General features: G+C 36.1%; 1 protein-coding gene across 2 annotated transcripts; it reads left to right on the plus strand.

Annotated features, from left to right (window-relative positions):
* Positions 1 to 902: 902 nt before the first annotated feature.
* Positions 903 to 27,031, plus strand: dtr (defective transmitter release). Of its 2 annotated transcripts, none has more exons than XM_083135473.1 (9): positions 903 to 1,201; positions 2,173 to 2,264; positions 6,185 to 6,406; positions 7,906 to 8,048; positions 11,714 to 11,812; positions 13,531 to 13,595; positions 17,154 to 17,239; positions 19,828 to 20,024; positions 22,975 to 27,031. In XM_083135473.1, the coding sequence occupies exons 1-9, from the start codon at positions 1,038 to 1,040 to the stop codon at positions 26,383 to 26,385; spliced, it is 4,479 nt and encodes a 1,492-aa protein (XP_082991599.1). In that variant the 5' UTR covers positions 903 to 1,037; the 3' UTR covers positions 26,386 to 27,031. The 2 variants fall into 2 exon arrangements, with proteins under 2 accessions (XP_082991599.1, XP_082991600.1); XM_083135474.1 differs by having other exon boundaries at positions 903 to 932.
* Positions 27,032 to 27,313: the final 282 nt, after the last annotated feature.

Genomic DNA, 27,313 nt, shown 5'->3' on the forward strand with positions numbered 1-27,313 from the left:
AAGGACGAAAAATCGAGGGTAGAAGATCTGCTTAATACAATGAAAACATACGTTAATATTAAATTATCGGATAGGGCATAATGTCAGTCATAGTGTATAATAATATATATCATGCATTTAAGCACTTAATACATTTTTTTCTTTATAATGTTGGAAGTTTCTTCGATTCCTACCCGCCGTTGAATTGCTCTCAACCAGAGAAAAAGCAAAGCATAGTGTAAAAATCTAAATTTTTGTATTATCGATCCATGGCAAATAGAGACGACCCAAATGACGTCAGGTTTATTGTTCTTTGTGCATAAACGTACTATATTTAGCTCGTTTTCGCAACCATTCCGTTGCGCTTTAATATATTAATTCTTAGGTTCAGGAGAATGTAATTTTCGGAAACTTATGACTGGCTACATTATCGTAAAGCTTTGCTAAACCCATTTTTATTATCGATTTACACGAGCAATTCTTACCTTCATTGAAAATAACGTTTGAATAGCCATCCCATCGAGCTCCAATGTAAAGCTGAGGGCAACCAAATGACGAACGAAATTATTTAGGGACGCAACGGGGGTGGCACCGCCACCGGAAAAGTTTGGCAATGAACAGCCCCATTGGAACGATTTTTTTTCACCTATCCCGGTACCGACTTTTCTGGATTCCACACACCGAAATCACGATCCAATTAAAGCTTAGACAAACGAAGCTATGCGTGTTCTGCCAGCAGTGGGGCAGTGAATAGCCACATTATTTCATGGCAACAATAGATTATCCGTTTATTTACTCGCCGGACCTCTATTGTGAGTGAATACGTCTTTTCGTAAATTTGACCTCCTGCTTGGTTGTAAAATTTATTTCTTGTACTTGCCACACTGCGTTGCTATAGCGACGACAATTTTGTGTATTTTCAGAACCATGGCGGGTGAACCGTGTGGACCTAGGTAAGTAAACGACAATATTTTACAGCGCACAAATCAAACGTATCATCCTTTTGTGTCAAAATATACGCACATCATTCGAAGAAATATTAAACAGTGTACTTCACAATGGCGTTTCCGTCAAGGAACAATGAAAAGTTAATGGCGGGAATTTACTTTGGTCAGCATAGTGAAAGTCAGCCAGGATTAAACCAACAATTTGATTTGATGGGCCATCTGGAGGACAGGATATCAAAATATAAAGCTGCAAGAGTAGGCGTGCCCTGTTCTAGGTAGGTCTGTTTGAAGCCATGCATTAGTTCATTTTGTGAAATTATTTCAGATTTTCTCTCTAGCACTACAGTCTCGCGAATTTGATATGTTGCGCTGGAAAATGCATTAAAGGACTGGAAGTGTGATCAGAATTTGCTTCTGTTTACCGCTTTCGAAAAATTCTGCGTTTTTATAATTTTCATAATTTTAGTGCACAGAAATGGATCACAAATTTCAATGATTTGGGCGCATTTTGTCTTAATATTATTTCACTCTATTGTGGAAGAAAATGGGTTGTACTGAATGAATATAATTTTATTGTTGATACCTAGGGCAGGGGTTCCTAAAATTTTCATGGTGCCCGTAGTGTTTCAAGATTGTTACGCGGGCTCCCATGTCAGAATGTAGACTTATCTTACACTTATAATGCTCAGTTGGTGTGGTTAGGTTGCTTGCCTTAAGTTAAAAAATAAACATACGGTATATTTTAAATTCAGAAACATTTTACATGCAAAGAGTACTAAATAAACACATATTTGGAACAGTCACATCATTGATTGAATTTATAATTGTATTTCACAATGTACAATTGTGAAAATATTGAAACATTTTGCGGCGGCCCTGTAAGCCAGCCACAGCACCCCAGGGCGTCCAGTATTCCTAAAGAACATTAAAGGCAGGATGCTAAAATGAGGGCTGACTAATAAAAAAAAGTACATGCATCTCCCCCTCATTCGAAAATCCTGGGCACACCACTGATTGTCTCATATTCCATGTACCTCTACCTGCAAATGTGTATATTTTTATGTTCTGAAGAAAATTTTTGTTCTTGCATAATCAGGTACACCACATAGGGTACCTGTTTTGACACTTTATTCAGTAGTTTGGCTACAGATAAGAGTGGTACACAGTAAATTATCTTGGTATTTTGTATATTTTTTACTTTCTTACAATTTTTCATAAGTGTGTAATTTGTTTCCTTCTCTTATAGGATGACAAAGGATTTCCTGAAGAAACACTGTAAAGAACACAGACTTTATATAACACCTGAATTAAATGATGTTTTGTATCTTCATTATAAAGGTTTGTGCATGAAGTTCTGAATTAGGTTGTTCTATCTATGTTTTACATTAACATGCACTATAAAAGTACTGACAATTTTTACACACACATAAAACCAACATTATAAACTATTATTATTCTTGATTACATGTGATGCTTTTCTTCAAGTGATGAATACATTAGAACTTAAAGTAACTGATACTCTAACACAGTAGCTGCTTCTGGTGAACCAAAGTGGAGGGACAATGCATCACAAATTCTTTTGACTAGTAATGTGGGTTTGGATGACGAATTACAAATTTATTTAACAGCCAACATGGTTAGGAATTTGTATAAGGGCATTCCAGCATTACGTGTGTGACATTTCGTACACAAAATGTAATGTTCTACTAGTAGATATGATATTGATTGAAATATTCATTGTGAACTGATCTCAGTGAATTATGAAGTACTTTATGGTGTCTGCTAACAAATGAAAAAAAAACTTCAGTATGTTGACATAGCCTGAATGCATAGAAATCATTAACGAAAATGTGTTGCATTTGTGATGCTCTAAAAATGTAGCAAAATTTGACTTCATTTGTCTGTGAAGCATATAGACTACAGATGCCAGAAACTTTTGTTGGTGAAATATGCAAATTATATGCAATCACAAATATTTGCAATTCAAAACCCTAATCATTTTCAGACTAATTCATTTTGTTATTTACATGGAGTAGGACCACTTTTCATGGAATGTCCCATTATTTGTTTTTTTATCTATCATCATGTTTTACACTTCGTACCAGTGGCGTGGCGTGACTTTTTCAAAAGTGTTACCGGTCACAGTCATCAGACGTTATCATCTCCACCCTACCCCCCCCCCAAAAAAAAAAACAACAAAAAAAACATGCCTTCGATCTGGATTTTTGTTCATTTCGTTCTTTTTTTTTTTTTTTGCAATCCGCTGAGTGATTTATTTAGCCACAATCACTCCTAGAAAGAACTACCACTCATGAGAGAGTTACAGCGAAAATCCAGTGAATAGTAGTCAAGCCTTGTCAGCCATCTCTGTTTCTTTGCAAAGAGGTGGAAAGGGGAAGAAGAACCACACATTCAGGTCAGTTTGACGTTTCTGTGGTGAGCAGACGACAAAATTCCCCTCCTCCAGCGGTGGAAGGGAAGTCCAGATGTACGTTCTACTGTTGCCAACTTAGTTTTTTGGAGCAAGGTTTGTCCAAATCACGAATCGCATCAAGTACTTATCTTTTCGTCTATTACGTAAACGGTTTCAGTTGTAGTTATATCCAGCTTTGGCTTTGCAGTCTAGCTCTTGTTGCTTCAGAGAAACAGTATCCCCGTTTTAGGCAGGATTTAGCTCTTTTCTAGAAATCCAATGTGACAACACTTGCTGATCCGGTAGGCCGCAGCGGCAACAGGGCCCCTAAACACGCATATGAATAACTCCGTAACACACTTGCCTCCTCAAGTCTTTCCCCACTGTTCCCTTGCATTGGCGCCCTTTCCTCCTGTTACCTCTTGAGGGTAGCGGAATGGCCTGTCTCTTCGCTTTTGTCGGCTGCAGAAAAAATGTCCTCTGCAATATACACTCAACTCAGTTAACTTATTTAACAATGTTTTTATTTTTTTAAGAAAAAAACTTTTTAATATCTTTATATTTTCCTGTTACCTGCGGTAACACCGGTTACATGCACGCCACGCCTCTGCTTCATACCTAGGCCTAACCCTGACGGGCTATTATACCATGGGGTTATTATTTAACAGTAATACAAAGATCACAAAAAGGTGGAAGAAGGAATTGAATGGTAGCATATTTAGTCATAGCATTTTCAAACTAATTGGAGGCAAAGAAATACAGATGAAGTGAAGCCACCAGGCAATTTTGCCAAATTTTTAGCTATTTTTACTAATATGGTAATGGGGCATTCCACAAAAAAAGGTTCTACTCAATGTAAATAGCAAAATGAATTCATCTGAAAATTGTTATTTTTGTAAGTGTATTCAGGTTTAAATGTTTGTGAATGCTTATAATTTACTTATTTCAACAACAAAAATTATTATCATCTGTAGCGTATATGCTTCACAGACAAATGAAGTCAAACTTTGCTACATTTGTAAAGCATTCATACGTAACACATTTTTGTGAATGCTTTACATGTATTCAGGCTATGCCATCACACTCAAGTTTTTAAGATCTTTTAGCATACACCACAAAGTATTTCGGGACCTGTGGTGGTCTAGTCGGCAGGGTGTCTGACTGCCATGTGGGAGACTCAGGTTCAATTCAATTCCTGGGGTGGGTGATCTAAGTTCGGAATTTTTCCAGCCTTGTCGCTGCATAAAGTGTCTCCAAGGCTCACCCAGCCTCAAATCAATGGGTACCTGAGAGGGGAGGGTTAAGGCAGCCGAAGCATGGTGTTCATCACATCACCTCCAACATGGCCGAGATCGAGAATGTGTGGGGCCCTACCCCCACATCTGCTAAATGTGCGATATATGCATGAGAAACTTTTTTTTTACTTATAAAGTACTTAATACCTCTATTAAATCAGTTCATTATGAATATTTTAATCCAATCTCATGTCTAAAACCATACATTTTATGTGTGAAATGTAATGCTGGAATGCCCTTAATCAAAACATGTATTTTAAACCTGCATGATTAGAAGTCTACATAATTGTAATTCTGAGACACATTGGACACATTTTAAAAAATTAAAAACAACTCATGCATGTGATCACTGCAAGTTAAGAAGAGTCTATTAATTTCTTTCAGTCACCGGCATTTTATTCTTTCTAATTCAAAATTACATTATCTATTACTCTATGCATATGCCATAAGTGAACAAGAGCATTGAATTAGAAATTTTTTATAGATTGGTGAAGTTCAGCGTGCACTGCTCTACCTCTTAACCTGCAAAACTTGTACAATCAAACAAAAGATACAAGACTACTATAATAGATACAAGTATTCAATTACTTTTATCCTTACTAAATATTTCAATAACTAATACTATCAAAATTGATTAGACATGACTCAGTTATTAATTTCTAGTTCAAATCAGGTCTTGTATTTTGATTCAATTTCATTGCTTTGAATGCTTTCAGTACTCGCATCACATTTGCTTCAAGAACTTCTTCACCAGATAACAATGATTATAAGGAAACACATAAAGCCTGAAAGACATACCAAGAAAAGTATTGAAAAAATGTAGTAGTTTGATGTGATTGAAAGTATTTTCTGCCCCTTTCTTAGACACAAAGAAGTGAGGGGGAAAATGCATTTGTTATATGTAAAATGTCAAAATACATATTGTGTACAATTTTGGGGGAGTTCATTATACATTAGTCATTGTACTGGAATGTGATGCTTTATGATATGGAGACAGAGTATGGTTTTGCCGTGTGAGTATTTATTGATAGTGTTTCTAAGCAGCTGATGTTAGAATTTGTAATTTGCAACTTGTGATGATATGATTTTGCTGTGGATATGTGGTTAAAGTGCACGTCAAATCTCCTGCATATGGCATTAGCCAATAGCAGCACACTGCAGCGATGCCATGTCGAAATCTCACACGGAAAAGAGAGCAAAATGCCTTGTCACAGAACTAGGCAACGCCGCACGTCTGTGATTCGTTGGTGCTGTTCAGCCGTTCAAGGCCATATGCAGGAGATTTGACGCGCACTCCAACAACTATTATTGTTATTAGGAAAAGTAGACTGTCATGATAATGTTTTATATGTTTGAGTTTGTTTGAGTACACTTCATGCACAGATAGGTTAATTGAGACTGGACCTACAGTTTAAAGTGTGATCCGAAGCATTATGTGCGTTGGCAAGGTTATGAAAATAGGATCCCTTGATTACAAGTCTACAATGTTACCACTATGCTAATTATACTGTTTCTTTATGCTCTCTTATTCATAATTTTTATTTATTCAGGATTTAGCAAAATAGAAAACCTGGAGGAGTACACAGGTTTGAAATGTCTATGGCTTGAGTGCAATGGAATTGACAAAATAGAGAACCTGGAAAATCAAAGCAAACTAAAGAGCTTATTTTTGCATCATAATTTGATTAACACCATAGAGAATTTAGGAACTCTAATGGAGTTGGATACATTGAATCTGTGTCATAACTCAATCACCAAGATTGAGAATCTTAGTAAGTGTTTGTTACATATTTTTCTTGTTATGTAGTAACTGAAAATTCTATGCCATATTGGTTTTCCTTAACTCTGATTTTCTTAGCCATGATGAAAGTCACATAGATCTTGCAAGTGCCAAGATTATTGTAACCATTCTCCTCAGTTGCATTGTAATAAATTAACCTAAGACACAGAAGTTAATTGCATGTACAGCATGTCAAAGGTATCGATGTACATATTAACAGTAGATGGTGTATTCACCTCTTGCTGTATTAAGTTTCTGTGAAGGCTATTGTTTGAGTTTTCTGTGTTTTATAAACATTTATCTGTTTTTTCTTGGTTTGTTAGTCAGTGAAAAAGTAAGTTTGGCATATCTTCTAAATATTATGGTAATTAGCAGTGGCGTATCCTCCCATGTGACCTGGTTTAATGCCGGTAAACCAACTTTTTCCATTTGATTTGATTTGTTGTTTTAAGTCCACTTTATGCACAGATAGGCTAATCAATTTAAAGTGCGCTCTGAACTACTATGTGCCTCCACCGGGTATCATACCCTGGACCCCTTGATTACAAGGTGACGACATTACTACCATGCCTAGGGAGACCCATAAATTTTTTTCATATACATAGAAATTGTTTTTGCGTTACTTGCATGCCTGCATTGATGTTTTATTTCTATTATATCTAACTATATAAATATATTCAATAAACCAGGTCAAATTTTCAGAATATGCCACTAGTGATAGTCATAAATATCTTCAATAAATAAATTTCAACAGACATATTGGTAACAGACTTACCAATATGTTCAAGAGAACTGAAATTTTCCTAAAAGTGATGAAATTTTCATTATTATGTCGTAAAACCTACATGTTTTATTGATATGTTTTCTGTAAAGAAATATATGTGTTTAATACAATACATACTCATGACTTGTGCCACTAATAAATAAATAGCATTTCAAGTGCCGAAGGTATCTGAAAGGATGCACCATCCTTCTGGTACAAAACTCACTTTCCATCATAATGTTAAGACATGTATCATACCTGCCAGAGCAATGAACCTCTCATAGCTATTCAATAGAACAGGGGTATACTCTTGTCATGGAAAAATTTATTGGAGGGTATCCTTGCAGGTACCTCTGGTAGAGTAATAATTGCACAAAATCACCTTGGCAGTCAAAGTGTTATAGTTATTGAGTTTTAAGCACTTTTAAATTTTCTTGACAAGATTGTGAATACAGGAAAATGTCTTCATGACTTCATAATCTTGAATAAAAGATTAGAGAACAAATTAAAATAATGAAAATAACTTACTGTAATTCTACTTACGTGTATAGATACTATGTATGTTTTGAAATTACCACTTGAAAGAAAAAGAAGTATGAAAGTAGGTTTAGTATATTTAATCTTTGCTTACAATGATTGCAGACGGTGAAATACAGAAATTTTCATATTTTTTGTGAGTATTTCCTGTTCTCCTCATATAAAGTTATGCCTTTGTTTTGTCTTTATAGGTATACTTCCTGTGCTGAACACACTGTACATGAGTCATAATAGACTTAAAAATATTCAAGATATAGATCATCTACTTAATTGTAACTATATATCTGTTCTGGACTTGTCCCATAACCAGTTGGATGATCCTAAAGTTATTGAGGTAAGAAAATTATTTGAAGGAGGTGTTAAATGTCTTTGATGGACATTTTTTTTTTTAATAACTAGGCAAATAACTAGGGAGCTGAATTTTTCAGTGTAATTTAAGCCATCCATACATGATTCAATTGTCATTGAAATAGAGCATTTATGACCCAACAACATTGGCAATTGAAAGATGTTGAAGAACATTCTTATTGGAAATCTTAAAAGGTCTAAAATTGCACTTGCACAAATAAAAATTTGACACACTATTTTACATTTTATCGAAAGGTGGCAGTGGATGTGTGTGTAGCAAGAAAAATGGATTATCTGAAGTAAGACTTGAAGCTTTCCTGGCGACAAATGATGAATAGATTTTCTCGGTCTATTGACCAGGTGAGTTGCGAAAAATATTCCAAGCTTTCGAGAGCTAACGTCACTCTCATTTTCAGGGTTGAAGTGAAGAGTGACATTAGCTCTCGAAAACTTGGAATATTTTCCGCAACACACCTGGTCGATAGCCTGAGAAAATCTATTCAACAATAGATTACACTGGACAACAAATTTTAACTTTATTCATGCTTCGGAAATGAAAAGTACATTTCCTTACAGAGTTGAGGGTGCTGAATACGAAAATAATAATACAAATGCTGAATTGGTTCGAGTTTAAGTGTAATCGAAAGAAATATGTGCTATGTGGTGTCCTGCTGGGAGCTATCAAAGGAACATGTTGAACGTTCTTTGTTCCTGGCTCCAAAGATTTACGGAGTGGCCAGTCTTTCCTTAAGTAGTGGGAAGCCTTATCACGGCTATCCCACTCTCATAAAAAAACAGCAGTATTTTGTGTAGTCGAGCTGCAGACCAAGAAGTATGGCTAGAACTTTAAAGTCACCACAAATATTCCAATTGTATTTGTTATAATTTATGGCTTTCAGCAGTTTTTCCATGTTGGCATATGTGTCCTTCAAGTGCACTGCATAACCGATTGGGATTGATGGCAACACATTTCCATTGTTCACTAACACAGCTTTCAGACTTAGTTTTGATGCGTCTATGAACAGCCGCCATTCATCGGGATTATGTTCTATGTTAAGTTTACTCATAAGACCAGTCACATTTTTACAACACACTATGTCACCTTCCACTGAAAAATACTCTCCAGGGGTTTCTGACGTGTTTGAAACACGGATACTTTAAGATCTTCAGCAAGAGCTCCCCACTGCTTGAGTCTGGATGCCAGTAGTTCTGCGCCACTTTTTGACAACCCCAGGTCCCTCAGAAGGTCATTTAATTCATGTTGAGTGATCAGATGGCGATTAAATGATGTATGTTGGCTGTGAAGTCAGGATCGATGGATGACGAGGAATCTGCAACAGAATTTGGCATTCCTGCGTCGAGTTTGGCCACCTCTTGCTCTTCGTTGGATGAATCACTGGAGTACGATGCGGGAGGTTGTGGAACAGGTAATTCTTCAGAATGTGGCACAGGACAAATGGCTGAAGGAATATTGGGATAAGTGATAGTCCACTTTTTCTTTTTGGATAGGCCTTTAATTGGAGGAACCATGCAAAAATAGCAGTTTGAAGTGTGATCTGTCGGTTCTCTCCATATCATTGGAACTGCAAACAGCATGCATGGTCTTTTTCCATGTAGCCAGTCCCGCAAGTTTGTCGAACACGTATTACAACAAATGTGTGGTGCCCACTTCTTGTCCATATCTCCCACTTTACAACCAAAGTAAAAGTGGTAAGCTTTCTTTATGATTGGCGTGAAATGTCTTTTTTGATTGACAAATTTTATTTCGCCGCAAACATAACAAACGTTGTCTCCACTGTTAGCACATTTACGCAACATGTTTCTGGTCAGTGCAGTCATATAACGATAAAAAGAAATAACACCACCCACTCATCCAATATCTCATCACAACAACACATTTACGCGACAAGTTTATGGTCAGTACAGTCATAAAACGGTAAAAAAAAATACACCACTAACATACACAAAATTTCGCCACGGCCATGTCCGGGAGTTCAATTTGGAACTACGCAGGAACATGTAACAACACGTTTCCCCATCTTCAATACAAATTTAAGCGTGATGTGGTTGATGATTCTCGGTGAGCGATCACATGCTAGCGATAAGGATAGTGATAAAGCTAACCATCATACAATGGATGTTTATTGAAATACGCAGACAGCCGCTTTTGTCACGAACCCTTATTTTGCGCACCTGAGCACATCCAGCGATAATGTATTTCTTGGAAACTCGAACCAATCTTCAAAAACTAATATCATATTCATTATCAGCACCCTCAAATTAGTAAGAATTTGTTACTTTTATCTCCGAAGCATTTTCATTGTTGACCAGTGTTATCTGTAGCAAAGATTATAATTTTCTTGCCAACCATGTAATCAGAAACTTGAAAGAAGGGTGATGTATTTTTTTTTTTGGGGGGGGGGGTTATTTTCAATGTAACATGAGATACCAGTGAAACTGTGTGATCATGAAGGTAAAGGTACCCCTGTGCATGTGCACACATGCCTTGAAAGTATGTATATGGGGTGATGTGGAAGTAGAGCTCCACATATTCTTGATCTCGGCTATAGTTGGGATGATGTGATCAGCATCACTGTCGTTCATAAACTCCAGCCAACTCAGCCCAGGTCTTACGAGTGGATTGCGCACACGTCATCGGAAACGTCACGTCAATGTCACTAGCGAAGCTGTTCCACGCTGCAGTTTACTAACAGCATTGGTTATGGCATGGTGGATCGTCTGCTTGACTCTTGAGCATGTTTAAAAGCAGTTGACTTTCTTTTGGAAGTAGCATGAGGTGTAAATGGCACTAAATCTCACCTCTATATAAAGCTGGGCTACATCAATAGAAATTAATATAAATTATAATATTTTGACAAATTGTATAAATTGGCACAAAAAATAACCGAAAAAACCAAATCAACTGTATGCCTACATACACGGCCGTGCTACATATCAAAAATAATTATTTTGTAGTATTTTATTGGTTGGTGAATTTAGTTTAATGTATCATGTATTAACACCAACTAATAACGTTGAATTATGGTAAATGAAATGGCTTTAAAAATATTTATTCCATTGCAGTTCAGATCAAAAACTACTTTTTTCATTGTTTTATTATTTTTTCTTCGAATACCAGTTTTTGCATATTTTCACCATATATTTGTGGAAGGAATTATAAGATAATATTAACTACACCTTTTCCTTCAGTTGACTTGTCTGACTTACGAATGCATCAAATAAATTATTACCGGCCATTGAAAGCTGCTGCGTCGTGTTTTCTGCTAGTTTTCGTCTGCAGTCAGCCAACTCAGTCGCATCGAGACTGAATCTTACAAGCCAAGTAAGCCGCATACATCACCGTGATGTCCCGGAGCTGGAAGTGGGCGGAGCTAGCCATACTTGAATTGAGTTTAAGAACAGATGTAGCCGGCTTCAGCTGACTTGGCTGGAGTTTATGAACAGCCATATCATGCCTGAATTTCTGCTGGTCCTTTGTGATATACTAATAATACCATAATTTTGGGTGAAATGAACTGTTAATACATTATTGATGATTACATTCAGATTTACTTCATTCGTACCTGATGTAACAATATGCAGTAGTTAAATAGCATGTCATTCCAAATATTTTCCATTCCTCTCCTGCAGATATTTGCTAACATGACTAATTTGAGGGTGCTTAATCTGATGGGAAATCCGGTGCTAAGGTCAATTCCATCCTACAGAAAAACACTAATCATTAATTGTGTAAGTATTGATACATAATATTTTCTAAATTTAATCTAATGTTTGATTCTGTAAAACATATTGACTTGCACTTTTTGTTAGTGCAACATGTAAAAAGACACTTAAAAATGGCATTTCACAAACTTTCCACTTACATCAGTAGGTTTCTACATGGTATGTAAGTCCTTCAGTTCCCTATACCTTAGCTTTTTTATTTATGTTATTATTTCACATACTTTTCTGACCCTTTAGCTTAACTGCAATGATGAGAATAAATGATGATTAGTTGAAATTGGTGAGAGGACACATAAAAAGGAACACCCATGTCTATGCTGGGGCTTGAACTCAGAACCTTTGGTGGTGAGATTGAAACTCAATGCACTCTGCCTCTAAGGTGGCCTTGTATTTCAAAGAACCTAAAGATAGGTAAGATAGATAGGTGCATAAGAACCTGAAGCAGTGAGTTCCAGATTGGATGGTGGCACAGGCTACCAATGTTGCCCAAGTAACCAAAAGTGGTTGGCCAACCGTACTAAAAATAGTTGGCTCAATGCAAAACCATGCCGTTGGCCAACAGTAATTTTTGCTGTGGTTCCAACATTGGGCCAACGTGTGGTTTTACATTGGCCCAACGTACTGAAAACTAAAAAATGGTTAGGTTTGTTTTCTAATATATACATAATTTTTTGTAAGGCCAATTGTAAACAACAGATCAAGTTATTTATGAAAATATAAGAAAATACACAACACTTTCTCAGTCACATGGTATCATTGTTTTCAAGGCACCATACCTTCAAGTGGTAGCACAAAAACCTTCTAGAGTTTACTTACTTTTCCACCTTTCATAGGATTTAGTCTGCACATAACATTGCTTAACCACCTTCACAATAATACCTGTCAGAATGTTCTTTTTCTACTACAACAAAAGAGACAAACAATAAGCAATTCCCAACACATCTTTCATCCATGGCGGCTGATAAAGGGCTGGTGAGTGACTGCAAGTTAAAAATAGCTTCTACTTTCATTAAAAATATATTATATTTCCAGTATGTGCTGTCACTGAAATATTTGAAAAGAAACACTGTTACATGTCACTTATTTTACACTAGAATTTTCAGCATTCTCCTGAAAGTTGTCTTAGCATTCAAAAGTTGTTTTTAAAACTGATATTGACTCATGTTTCCATGGTTGGGCAAACGTTGGCAACCACCGTTGGCCCAACGTAAAATCAGCGTAAATTTGCCAACCAACCTAAAGCCAACCTTTCCCCCGTAAAAACTGACATTGGCCCAATGGTGGTGGTTACTTGGGTGGTAATTCGCTTACGTCTAATTATTATCAACCACATGTTTTATTCCCAAACATAGAGATACAAGTTGTAAGTTTTCAACAATATCACATTCCAATTTTTTTAGTACTGTGCTTGTGTTGTATGTGTTTGATATGTTGCGTTATTAATAAAGATAATGCTAATATATTTTAAGTCTGCCTTTTCTTTCAAAATATATTTATAGAATTTACTGTATTATTTTGAAATGGGACAGATTAATTGGTATGGTTCATTCCCTTCTGGGATGAATTATTTGTGCACAATTTCCTTGATGTCTCAGAAAATTATGAGCATTCTTTGACTTTGCTCTCCACCTGTTCTAATTTTTTTGGTCTTGTTGAGTTTGTACTTTACAATATTTTTACTTATTATTTACTTGTTAAGTCAAAATACCTTAAACTTTTTCTAGACACATCTTTGCTATTTGGATGATCGTCCAGTTTCAGACAAAGACAGGGCATGTGCAATGGCATGGTATGTATTTTAACATTTATGATTGCGTACGCTTTTTTTTTTATATCTTTACTGATTGTTCATGTACATTTTTTACGTCAGTGTGTAAACTGAAATTTGTAATGTAAATATATTTGTTGAAGCAAGAGCGAAGGGAACACACACACACATATAGGATGAAGGTAAGCAAAAGGCACAAGACTTCAAAATTTCATCCAAATATAAATTGTTACATTTAGAAAATGACATGAAAAATGCAATCTTACACACAGTCTATATTGCCATACACATGCATGTGTGTATACCCAAAACAGATGTCCACATGTAAAAGACAAAAATTCCAAATTACTTTTACTTGTAATCATTTTGTGTTTGTTTTGACATGAATGCACAAGACAACTTTGGATACCAATTCAGTTGCCATTTTTCAAGTTGCTACGAGGGCCACTACTTATATTTTGAGCCTTGGCAACACTGATTGAAGTTAGGCGCGATTTGACGTTTGCACAGAATCGTCTGGCATTATTGACCATAACGTACTTCAAATGTTTTGTCAATAGCTTGATTTGTGTTGTTTATGTTGCCTTGGAGATTGCGCGACAACAATAAAATGGAATTAACTCGTGAACATTTTCGTGCGATCATTTTTTACGATTTTCGACGTGGATTATCAAGACAAGAGTGCATCGATCAACTTACTTCCACATTTGGCGATGAAGCCCCATCCTTTGCCACTGTGAAACGCTGGTATAACGAATTTAATCGTGGCCGCCATTCGCTCACCGACGAGATTCGCGAAGGTCGTCCAAAATCAGTTGTTGTTCAAGAAAACATTGATGCTGTGCAAAACCTAATACTGCAAGATCGTTATGTGACATACTGTGAGATTGAGGCAACCATAGGCATTAGTTCCACCAGCATATATAAAATATTACATGATCATTTAGCTGTGAGAAAGGTATGTTCTCGTTGGATCCAACACAATTTGACAAAAACTCAAAAAAAACGCTCGCATCAATTGGTGCAAACAAATGCTCAATAAATACAATCATGGTGCTTCAAAAGCAGTCGACTGTATGGGTGTTTCAAGATAAACCCAATCCAACAAAAGTTGTTCGCGCTCGAAGCACATCGAAACAAATGGTCTCCTGTTTTTTCGGGAAAACTGGTCATGTGGCAACTGTGCCTTTAGAGGAACGTAGAACGGTCAACTCTGAATGGCACAACAATTTGTTTTGCCAGAGGTCTTCGGTCAAATATGGAAAACAAACAAACTCCGTCGGATCATTCTTCATCAAGACAATGCCAGCTGTCACACGTCTCGTCTAAAACCGACTTTATGAACAGTCAAAAAATCGAATTGATGGGTCATCCGCCGGACAGTCCTAATTTGGCACCCAATGACTTCTTCTTGTTCCCAAATGTCAAGAATAAATTGCGTGGACAATGATTTTCGTGGGCGGAAGATGCCGTTGATTCGTTCAAAAACCATATTATGGAGGTGTCTCAAGAAGATTGAAAAAACTGCTTTGACAAATGGTTCGAACGAATGCAAAAGTGTATTGACCATAAAGGAGAATACTTCGAAAAACAATAAAGCAGTTTTCAATGCCAAATTCCTGTTTTTTCATTGTTAGGCTCAAAATACAAATAGTGACCCTCGTAGTATATGAATTTTCAATCAAAATACTCCTACTATCATTCTTAACTCGAAACACAGTTTTTATTTTCTTAAATTAAAATTTTGTTTCTGGTACAATGACAAATGGGATGGGAATAAATGGTGCATTATTTCAGTGTGTTCTGCAAATATAGCTTTTCCTTATTTGTGCAAGACTGTGGTTTATGGAATTTGCTAAAATATTATGCAGATTTTTGTGTTCAAGTTGATGAAAAACTTTCTTTAAACAACTTTCTGCTGCATGCAGGGATATAGTCAGTAGTAAATGAACTTTCTACCTATGAACATGGAGAGCTACTTAAAAGGAAGTAGCAGGCTCCAGTCTTGAAAGCCGGAAAACAGTGGCAATGGGACTTCATGTGCTGACCATGCATCACCCAATGAAAAAGCTTCTTGACAGTCCCTGGTACCCAGAGGGCTCTAGCATTATGGGGTTCAGTTCAGATACAACTTGAACTCTTGTATTTTCCACGTATCTGATTGATTCATAATTGAAAGAGACAAAATTATACATTGCTTCCGACATCATGGTGAGTGAAGAGCTCTCAATTCCGCATGCTATCTAGCGTCTTCCATGCGAACTGCTAGGGGCTTAAGTGAAAAGCTCTTGCTCAGGCAATCTACTGTAGAACAATTTGGAATTAGGCTCTCTCTATGCAGAAAATGGACTTCAACAGTTAAAATTATATCTGTTTGTCAAAATACGCAGGAAATAAAACTACCGCTCATTATATGAAAGTTCATTATATTTATCATGATTATGAACTGTACTTATCATATACACCAGCAGTTCTCAAACTTGTTTCTCATTGTACCCTTTAGTCGAAACTAAACGTATAATGTACCCCCACCATAGGTTTTCTCAGAATAGTGGGTTTTGGGAAATTTTTTTGGTGGCCTGATTGGTGAGGTGTTTTTGATATGTTGGAGGCATGTGTCTGCAATAGAGCAAAATGGCATTCGGTATGGGTGTGGAAAGTTGGTAAACAAATATACATTACAATCTTACGTTCATTATTTTATTGGGTGTTCCTACATTTACAATCTTTACGATTGGTTACAAAAATAAAAATGTGAAACACATGTGTACTAAGAAGCATATAAAAAACTTTAATTTTCATACATTATTATTGAAAAAATGAAATATGTTTGCAAACAAGCTCTCAATCAAGATTTTGGAGTTTTCATTTTAAATGAAGCCAGAAGGATGTGCCTGTATAGCCTGACACGATTTCTTGATATCTGGTTGTGCACTTGAAACTTTCAAGAGGAGATTTGTCTCCAATTTAGTCTATTTCAATAGATTTTTTTTTTAGGTACACCATGGATGAAAAACCACTTTCTAATAAGTATGTAGTGGAGAAAGGGTTCAAAAACTTTATTGCACCGTCAGCAATATAAGAAAAATCGTCCACTCTCTACAACCAAAAAAGTCTGTCAAATATGTTCTCTTCAAAATGGATTTCAGAGTTTCCTGTCACACAGGAAAATTCGAACTTCTTGTCTCAATTTGTACAAACGAGCAACACAATTTCCTTTACTAAGCTCACCTTACCTCAGTGTAGAAGAGAATATGAAGTCTGAAACAATGAAGTCTGTTCTACACACCTGCATCAAAAATGTTGTTGTGTGGGTATTGTCGACATTTCTCTTCCGAGCTGATTGTGTACCCCCTTCAAGTCGCTTATGTACCCCTAGGGGTACACCTACCACAGTTTGAGAACCATTGATATACATTGTAACTTAAACTGAATCATATTTTTCTTTTTCAAACATGTTCTAATGAGGGAAGAAAAGCTTCTTGTATTTGGATATTATTTTTACTTAAGATCCTCTTCTTTAGTTCTACTCAGACCTGTTCCAGTATGCCATATGAATTTTATTTATTTCTTGTTTAGGAAAACTGGTGGTCTGGAAGCTGAGCAAGCGGAACGCACTAGGTGGTTTCAAGCAGAACAGAAGAAAATACAGGACAGTGTTAAAGGCAAGCAAAAATATTTTTATTTTTTTAAATATTATGAAGAGGCTCACGGGATGTGAATATTTGTATATATAAGGTGCAGAGGTTTGGTAGGAAAACTGTGATTGGGCCATCTAGATCCTGAATTTCCATTGACTGAACTCATTTTGTTCTGAAGTGACATGTGATTAACCCACCTTGGATTCAAGATTCATTATTTTGTTTCAGAGTCCCTGAAATCTAACATGTTTTTAGATTAATTTTTATCTTGGTAATAGCTGTGGCTTTTTAAAAATCTCTCTGTCGCAGCAGTCCTTGTATTAGGGTACTGTTTTTACGTCTAAGGAAAAATTCTGTGCTCTGGTAGTCTGAACTCTTTGTTATAATGCTATGGTTTGTCCAGTTCGTCACAGGGAATATGGTATACTACTGGAACTTGGAGCTTTAGGTTGTCTGTGACTGCTTGAGGTAAAGAGCTAATATTGGCTGATTGTGTATGGTCTATATCAGGCGCGGCTCGTGCATTATTTACCCGGGGGTTCACTGAAGTGATGTGACATATATTCACTTTCCGCAAAATATACTTCCTTCGCCCAACAAAAGGATGGGGGAGGGTTTAAAAGCTTTGTCAAGAATTCTTTTTATCTGGGAGTATAAGGTTTTGTTGTAGGGGTGTGCGAATAAATTTAGGGCTGAAACTACAATAAATTGTGCCTTTATGAAAAAAGTTGAGTTTTGTTGGAATATCATGGACGTCCTCAAGTAGGGGCAAGTAATATATATTTTCCCCACGAGGAGCAAAAAACACTCCTTCAGTCTGAAGTTACTGCAACGCTTTTATAATAATTACCAAAAATTACTGTGACTGAAATTAAATTATATGCATGTAATATATAATTTTTGGTTTACATTCAATTTCCATGGGGGGGCGGCCCCCTTTTCCCCTTCCGGACGTCCATGCTGACTAATCAGAACTGGTCCTACATTTGTTAAAGGGAAATGGCAACTAATGGCATGCGCATACTAGAAATCGAACCTGAGACCCTTTCATTTATACGCGACAGGTTTGTTCAAATTTGAGGCTGGTCGACCAGCACACGCTTTTTTTCAGTGGACAAGGAAGTTTGTTTACGTTAATTATGTGCATTTCTATCGGTCATTTCTTACCTGCGCAGACAGCAACGCCTACACTGCATCAAATGACATAACCTAGGTAAAGTCCATCCCTCGTTTCACTCGCAGCATCACTTAATACTTTCCAACAAGTATCCAAGCACTTCAAAAACTAAAAAACTTGAGACTTAGACACCGAGCGACAGCGAGTCACGTCTTCGCGCCATTCTTTCTCTTTCGCAAACCCGAAGTGTTTCCACCTTTAAGGAAAAACCTCTGAATGCATGCACAAGGTATTTTGGTAATGTATCTCCTTTATTTTAATTCATCGCATCTAATTCCAGCTTCTATTTGTTTCCACTCATCCATCTCTGACACAATCTTGCATTTATTCCAAGAAGTTCGGTGCAAAAATGATACAAGAGAAGATTGAATATGTAATGTGTGCGCTTCAAACTTGAACCGCACACAGCAACACTGGAAGGGAGGAAGCAGCGAGAAAGGAGCCTTGTCCCGCGGCTTGTGCGAGAGAACGAACTGCGCATGACCGTTGGGTAGAGACATAGGTTCTGGAATCTCATGTCCCATGTATTTTGTCCTATACCCTCCTCGCGCTTCTGCTCCCGCACGAAGCTTTCACAATGGCACGAGCTGTCCTGTGGGGGTTCAACTGAGGGTCTGTATCAGGGCGGCCGATTCGCGGTTTCTTCTTCTCAGCAAGAGAGTTCGCCGTGTTACGGGCACAAATACATGACTTATTGTGTAGAATTTTTAGCGAAATAATGTGAAAATTTAAAGACATTGTTCATTGTTCATTCTCGAGGTGATTATCGTATATTACTGGGGGTTCACTGATCCTGTGCGCTATAGGGCCAACCGCGCCTGGTCTACGTATATCAAGTGCCTGGCAAAAATTCTGCAGAGTTTACTGAATTTGTATCCAATAATGGGTACTACTGCAGAGAGATATCATTCCTCTGTTTGTTCAAATGAATGAGTCACATTAGTGTCTGTTTGGTATTCCCACTGTGTTGACTCAGTCCTTGTGAAAGGAATACTGTAATCTATTTGTGCTGTGATGAAACAACTCTAATTTATATATACACAAAGTTGAAATTTTAATAGATTATTTTGATAAAATATTTTGATTATTACTTGAGATATGTAAAATTCTGAAACAAATTTCTGTTTCTCTTCTTATAAAACTGCATGTAGTATGAATTCTGTGGTATATAATTCTCTTATATTAGTTTCTCTAAGCTCATTACGCTTTATTTTCAGTGTACTAATAGTTGGAATTGACCATATGTAGTTGTCCATTACAGCTGATCTCTTACTGTGAAAATCTGAACTGTTGACATTTAGTAGCTTGTTACTAATCTTGCTGGCTGGATGAAGTTTGCAACAGCATAATGTAACAAATTTGGAGGGTTAGTTTAATTGTAACGAATGAGTAATTATCAAATATGTTATGCAATCATTTTTTTTCCCCAATCCAGCCCTTTTAAGACACAGGGACAAATACCAAGCTCAAAAGAGAATTGCAGAAGAAGCTCAGAGGAAAGCTGAAGAAGAAGAAGCAATGGAATCACCATTATCCGGAGGAGATTCCGGAATATGCAAAGTATCAATTCAAAGCAGCAGTTCCTCAGAATCAGATTCTCCTCCAAGCAGTGAAATTTCATCAACTAGTGGGGTAAGCAAAATTATACTTTTAACAGGTTAATTTCAACGTATCACTATGGTGGCATATTGTTTAATTGGGCTGATGACTTTGTTTCCTCAATAGCATATGCAGTAGGTTGTTGCTTCGTTTTCCATAAATTGTTGGCTAAATTTCCATTTTTGGTATTGGCCAACATAGGTAAATTGGTGTATCAGTTCATCGGCATATATGTCCAATACAATGAACCTCCAAATGAATACACAATTATATCATTTTTTTAAAAAAAAATAAATATCTAATATGTACGCTCAAAGTTTGAGAATTTTATGCTTATAATTTATTGAACTTGTCAATGTAATGAATACATAATAGTGCAACCTCTGAGGTCAATAACGCACTGACAAGACGGCAAACCACTTTCCACACGTTGTTTTCACGGAGTTCCAGTTCACAGAGTAGATGCTGAAAATGACCGCCATTTTCTTGTAAACACAAATCCACATGCTTACACATGTTCGATGCCACTTTTCTCAATGTTTTTGTAGAGATCTAACCATTCACTGCTGAACGTCATGAAGGAATTCCTGTGTGACTATTTGGGTCAGGGTGATCTAGTGGGTAGGATGGCTGACTTTCACATGGGAGACCCTGGTTCGATTCCCAGGGTGGGTGATCTAAGGTCGGAATTTTTCCAGCCTTGTTCTTGCATAAAATGGTTCTGGGGCTCACCCAGCCTCAAATCAATGGATACCTGGATCAACCCTAGGGGTGGGGGTAAAGGCAGTCAGAGCATGGTGCTGATCACACCACCTCCAAAATGTCCCACATCGAGAATGTGTGGGGCCATACCCCCACATCCCCTATACGTGTCTTCATGGCAAGGTGCTATATGCACGGGGAACTTTACCTTACCTTGGGTCATCCACTTCGTTGTCTATCGTGCAAGGAGCCTATATCACGAAATTGGCATACAAGGTCATACTGCACTTTTATCTGGTGCCAGATTATAGGGAAATAGGCTTCTCCATTTCTCCACACATCTTTCATATGACTTAAACTCAAAATATGCTTCCAACAAAGCGATTCGCTGTACGAACGTAAAAGACATTGTTAACAAACTGTGGTTGTATATCACACCGCGGACTGTAACAGCGGCACTGCTCTATACACAACATAAACTCGTTATTCAAGGTCATACAAATCCCTGCTGACTGACTTGCCAACTCATCCAGATGAATGCCTTAGTAGTTTTTTTAAAAAAGTATGTGTGCTGGGACTTTTGTGGCAATACTTTTCTTGAAATGGCTCGAGGAAGAATGTACTATTAACATACTTTCCACCATTGGTAGCAACCAATTATAAGCATATCAGTTTATCAGTAGCATTTTTGATAATTTTCCCAATCTGATATTTCTATAAATAAGTTCTATTTCCCCATTCTGTAGTTATATTTGTGAATATAGTGTGTAATTTGTATAACCCTAGCTAGAAATTCTTAAGCTCAGGGCTATAATATAATACAGTTCCTGTTTCAAGGAACTCCTCCCCTCCCCTGTTTTCTTGGGGTAAATATAATTATTTTAGTAACCCATAACAATAATTACATGGAGTTTATCTTCAGTGCAAAGTTTACTTGTTAATGTAAAATTTTTCTGTGACAAGAAGTCAGAAATGCAGATTTTATATATTTTTGCTCCAAATGATGCACCTGCTTTAAATTATGCAGTATACCAACACTAAGCATTATATTTTATTTATATTTTAGGAGGTGATGTTATTAATGAATATCGAGAATATCGCTTATGTCTTGTAATGCAGCTATAGTATGAAACTTCACATTCACCTCAGTAAAACACCAAACATGCATCCTAGCAACACATTGTTGCAAGCGAAGCGAGCAAGAAAATTTATACATCCATTTCTTTGCAGGCTGTCAAGAATATCAATTTAATGGGGGTGTCAATACTTTCTTAGGATCCCGAGTCCGAGATATTTATCCTTGTCCAGTTTCTCTTTTGGCACATTCAGGGTGAAAAACGTGTGTATACCATATCACTAAATACAGTCTGCAAAATTTAATGTTCGAACTATCTCTCCACTACAGAAATCCTTGACAATCTAAGATTTAACACTTTATCAAGAGCTTCTTATTTCCCCCTTTAAATTTAATACTCGATCCTGCCACCAAAATATTTGTACCAATTTTAGACTTACTCTTGATATTGAAGTGTGCATATTGCCTCCTCCAAAAAAATTAATTCTCCATACCAGAATTTTCGCAACTGCGTAAGACACTAGTAATACACAAGATTTGGATACCTCCCCTCAATTTAATGCTCAATCCCCTTCTAACTAAAATACCCGCCATAATCTAAGGCCTAGAGTTGGATACTGTCCCCCAAACGTTTAATTCAGAATCCCCCTCTCCCAGAACCCAGGTGTCAATTAAGGCCTAATATGTAAGAGTTGGATATTTCTCCCCCTCCCTTTTGATAATTCCCTTAAACACTTTCTTTTCTTCATCTAATGGTTCAAATATGGTGCATTTAAGGTGTAAAATTTTTACATATATTTTGGAAATATATATAAATGTTGAATTTTATATTATTTGAAGGGAGAAATTCCCCCAAAACCTTGATGTTGCAGTCTGCACCATAATTCCCTCCTGTGGGTACCCCTGAGTAGATCGCTTGTTAATTGCAAACTGCTTAGCATGGTTTTCTTCAAAAAAGTGTGATTCTGAACATTATGTAATGTGTGCATAAAACAATAATTATTCCATGTTATTTAAAACATAATCCTATATTCATGTTGGCAATTCACTGCCACAATTCACCAAATAACGTAAAATTATTATTATTTTATTCAAAGATTTAATTTTAACTGTGTCTGTACTTTGAGCAAATAAAAATTAATTGACTTGTTCAAGGATATACTCAGTTCCATAATCTATATTTTCTACTTTTTCCATTTGTTTCAGGACTCAGGCTGTGAGACTGAAGGAGTGAAAAGTGATGGAATGTTGGCAGACATTAATAAAGTTCCAGTACTAGAAGAAATAAGACAGGAAGATGTCACCAAAATTCTAGAAAATGGCACAAGACCAGAAACAGAAATTCGAGATCAGGATAATGCAGGTAAGGAACTCATGATAAGAAGTGAAACTGTACAAGAATCTGATTCTTCTGAAATTCTTCAAGACTCCTCTGAAAGTTCCAGTGTTTTGTGCGAGAGATCTGAGAATGTCGAGAATGGGGTAGTTGTTAAAGATACAGCAAACACTATGATATACGAGTGTTTAGTACCTTATGATGCTGAAGCAGCATCATTGAATGAAGGGAAGTTCTCCAGTTTGGAAGGTGATTCAATAAATACAGGAGTATTGGATGTAAAGGTAGACGAGTTTCAAGTTACAAATCAACAACAGGCATCTTCATTTGATACCAATAAATCTGTGATCATAGGTAATGAAGAAGCAGCAAGTGCTGGTGTTAAGGATGAAGCAAATAAAGAAAAATATTTATTAACAGTGAAGGATAACAATAATGAAGGAAAGTATCATACAAGCAAAGTGTCCATGAAAGAAATTACTGCACTTGTTCCATATATTTCTGCATTTGAGCAAGCTATTAAGTTTAGTAATGAAAAGCAACAGTTAAACATAGAATATCAGAATAGAGATATTGATGTCAAGTCGATGGGTGATATGTTGAGTGTAGAGATTGACTCTAAGGAACAGACTATTAGTGATAAACAAAATCACAAGAATTTATGTACAGAGAGTACAGCAATATCTGATGAAAAGAGATTTACTCAGAGTGATGATAGTGTACATACTGAGACAATTATGCCAAAGACATTTAACAATTATACTAGGGTATGTGAATTGAATACTGTTCCTTTGAACACTTTAAAAGAAGATAAAGCAGATCAGTGTTTGTCATACCAAGAGAAAGAGGCAGAAGAACTAGATCAAAGTAATGTACTGTTTAATTTCAAAATAAGCAGCGAGTCTGAAAATGATGAGTCAAACAAAACAACTGCTTCATTGCAAGTGATTGGTGGAGTAGCTTTATCTGGTGATGATGTAAATACTGAAGAGGAACTTGTCAATTTCAAACAAAATGAAGAAGCTGACAAAACTATTCCATTTCATGTATTTGAAGTAATTACTTCAAGCGAAGATGACGGTAAAAGCATTGAAGAGCAACTTGCCACTTGCCAACAGAATGAAGATTTAGACAGAGTAGCTTCATCTGATGATGATGTAAATAACGAAGAAGAGCTTGTCATTTTCAAACAAAATGAAGAAGGTGACAAACCTATTCCATTTCATGTATTCGAAGAAAATACTTCTCATGAAGATGATGGTAAAAGCATTGAAGAGCAGCTTGCCACTTGCCAACAGAATGAAGATTTAGACAGAGTAGCTTCATCTGATGATGATGTAAATACTGAAGAAGAGCTTGTCATTTTCAAAAAATATGAAGAAGCTGACAAAACTATTCCATTTCATGTATTCGAAGAAAATACTTCTCATAAAGATGATGGTAAAAGCATTGAAGAGCAGCTTGCCACTTGCCAACAGAATGAAGATTTAGACAGAGTAGCTTCATCTGATGATGATGTAAATACTAAAGAAGAGCTTGTGATTTTCAAACAAAATGAAGAAGCTGACAAAGCTATTCCATTTCATGTATTCGAAGAAAATACTTCTGATGAAGATGATGGTAAAAGCATTGAAGAGCCGCTTGCCACTTGCCAACAGAATGAAGATTTAGACAGAGTAGCTTCAGCTGATGATGATGTAAATGCTGAAGAAGAGCTTGTCATTTTCAAACAAAATGAAGAAGCTGACAAAACTATTCCATTTCATGTATTTGAAGTAATTACTTCAGGTGATGATGATGGTAAAGGCATTGAAGAGCAGCTTACCACTTGCCAACAGAATGAAGATTTGGACAGAGTAGCTTCATCTGATGATGATGTAAATAATGAAGAAGAGCTTGTCATTTTCAAACAAAATGAAAAAGCTGACAAAGCTATTCCATTTCTTGTATTTGAAGTAATTACTTCAGGTGATGATGATGGTAAAGGCACTGAAGAGCCGCTTGCCACTTGCCAACAGAATGAAGATTTAGACAGAGTAGCTTCATCTGATGATGATGTAAATACTAAAGAAGAGCTTGTCATTTTCAAACAAAATGAAGAAGCTGACAATGCTATTCCATTTCATGTATTCGAAGAAAATACTTCTGAAGAAAATGATGATAAAAGCATTGAAGAGCAGCTTGCCACTTGCCAACAGAATGAAGATTTAGACAGAGTAGCTTCATCTGATGATGATGTAAATACTGAAGAAGAACTTGTCATTTTCAAACAAAATGAAGAAGCTTACAAAGCTATTCCATTTCATGTATTCGAAGAAAATACTTCAGATGAAGATGATGGTAGAAGCTTTCAAAGACAGTTTGCCACTTGCAAACACACTGCAGATTCAGATGCAGGAACTTTTTCACTGCAAGAAATTTATGATGGTGGATCAACTTTTTCACTGAAAGAACTTTTTGAGACAGATGAAGATGATACTATATACCCTGAAAACCAACCTGCTTCTTTCATTCAAGGTGAGGAATCAAGTAAATCAACTTTTTCATTACAAGTTGTTGATAACAGTGACATTCGAAATATTGAAGAACAACTTGCCAATTTCCAGCAAGGTTATGTGTTGGACAAAGAAGATACCACTCCATTTCACGTGATTGAAGAAGAAACTTCACATGAATATGGTTGCAGAAATACTGAAGATCAGCTTGATACTTCCAAAACTGAAGAGGAAACGTATGAAGCATCTGTTAGGAAGCAAGTGATTTTAGATGAAAATATATGTGAAGAAAATGACAGTATGGTCTCTAAAGAAAAACTTGGCACTTTGGAGGACACCAGAAATCGAGTTATTGAATCAAATGACATACTTGGAAGCTCTTCACTTGAAGGAGGAGAAACTAAGGTTTCTTTGATTGCAGGTGAATTTTCTGAAATATGCAGTAGCGTTACAAACAAATGCAAGTTAAATAATGAAATGTCTGTTCTTTCAGTGGATACCAAAGATGATTGTGACTTAGATACAAGTAATTCTTTGGTTAACCTGGATGATTTCAGATTTCTGAATCTAGTAGAAAGTGAAAATTTGGAAATTCCCACGATAGAGGATGAATCAGAACTGGAAGTCGGAATTCCTGAGAACAGGGAAAATACAGATGATAAAATTCCTTGTAGAACTACTTTGGAACTTCAAATGGTCCTTGAATCAAATGATATTGGGAACCCAGAAGAATATCTCAAAGACGGCTACAATCAGAGGCGTGATTTAGACCAAATGACAAATTAGCATTGTGTATAAAGCACAGCATTACAATTTATAAAGAGATAATTCATAATGCTGAAGAAGCTCTCTAGTATAAAGTTTTAAAAATTAAAAACAAGCTAATTGATTTAATCTTAAATATGAAAAGAACATAAATCTTTCCATATATAAAAAAGAGAAATTGCAACTATTTTAGATGGATAAAACAATTTATTTAATTAAGTTTATAGAAACTGGTTTTGAGGTAGATTGTTTCAACTTTATGAATCACTTCAACCTTGTTCACAATTATTAATGGTTACAATTTATGATTGAAGGTAGGTACCACTATCTTGAAAATGAATGTGTTTTACTTGTAAATTTGTGTATGCAAAGCTTTTCTGTTGAATTTTAATGTTATTTATTTCATTTTATAAACTCTGGTAGTACCATTCATTCTCTGTGTTACTGTGTGCTAAATTTCCTGTATGAATCACTTAGTCCGATGTTCTTTAAAATGAGTGAAATTAGTTTTAATGTGTTTTTTTTATACAGTAATTCAATATTAAAATTAAAGTCAACAGAATTAATTTTTGTTGTTTGTTACATGATTAGTTTGTTTAAAAACTGTGACTTTATTGTAATTAATTTGAAAGAAAAATTACAGAGTTGTAATAAATTGTTTTGACTATGTGCAGTGTTTTGTTTAAAATTATTTGATAATATTCTACAAAACATTTTCTTTTAAAGATATATCAAATATATGTCAGACCTGAGCCTTGTAGATGCTGATACCAATACTTAATCAAATTTAATGTTATTCTAAAAATTAGAATGTTAGAATTAAATTCTAAATTTCCAATTCTGGTGTATGCTACAAGGGTTGATCAAATGAAAAGGTACGAAACGTCGTAACAACGGAATCATTTATATAATACCAATGCCACGATGGGAGAACTTAGCGTGATATGTA

This window comes from Lepisma saccharinum, chromosome 14 (genome assembly GCF_977018435.1).
Source record: "Lepisma saccharinum chromosome 14, izLepSacc3.1, whole genome shotgun sequence".
NCBI lineage: Eukaryota > Metazoa > Arthropoda > Insecta > Zygentoma > Lepismatidae > Lepisma > Lepisma saccharinum.

What these genes read in the sequence shown, in the direction of transcription:
- dtr (XM_083135473.1), top strand. Translation starts at nt 1,038, where the DNA reads ATGGCGTTTCCGTCAAGGAACAATGAAAAGTTAATGGCGGGAATTTAC. An exon ending in AAACACTAATCATTAATTGT is followed by an intron (nt 11,813 to 13,530) that starts GTAAGTATTGAT and finishes AACTTTTTCTAG; the next exon opens with ACACATCTTTGCTATTTGGA. An exon ending in AGGGCATGTGCAATGGCATG is followed by an intron (nt 13,596 to 17,153) that starts GTATGTATTTTA and finishes TTTCTTGTTTAG; the next exon opens with GAAAACTGGTGGTCTGGAAG.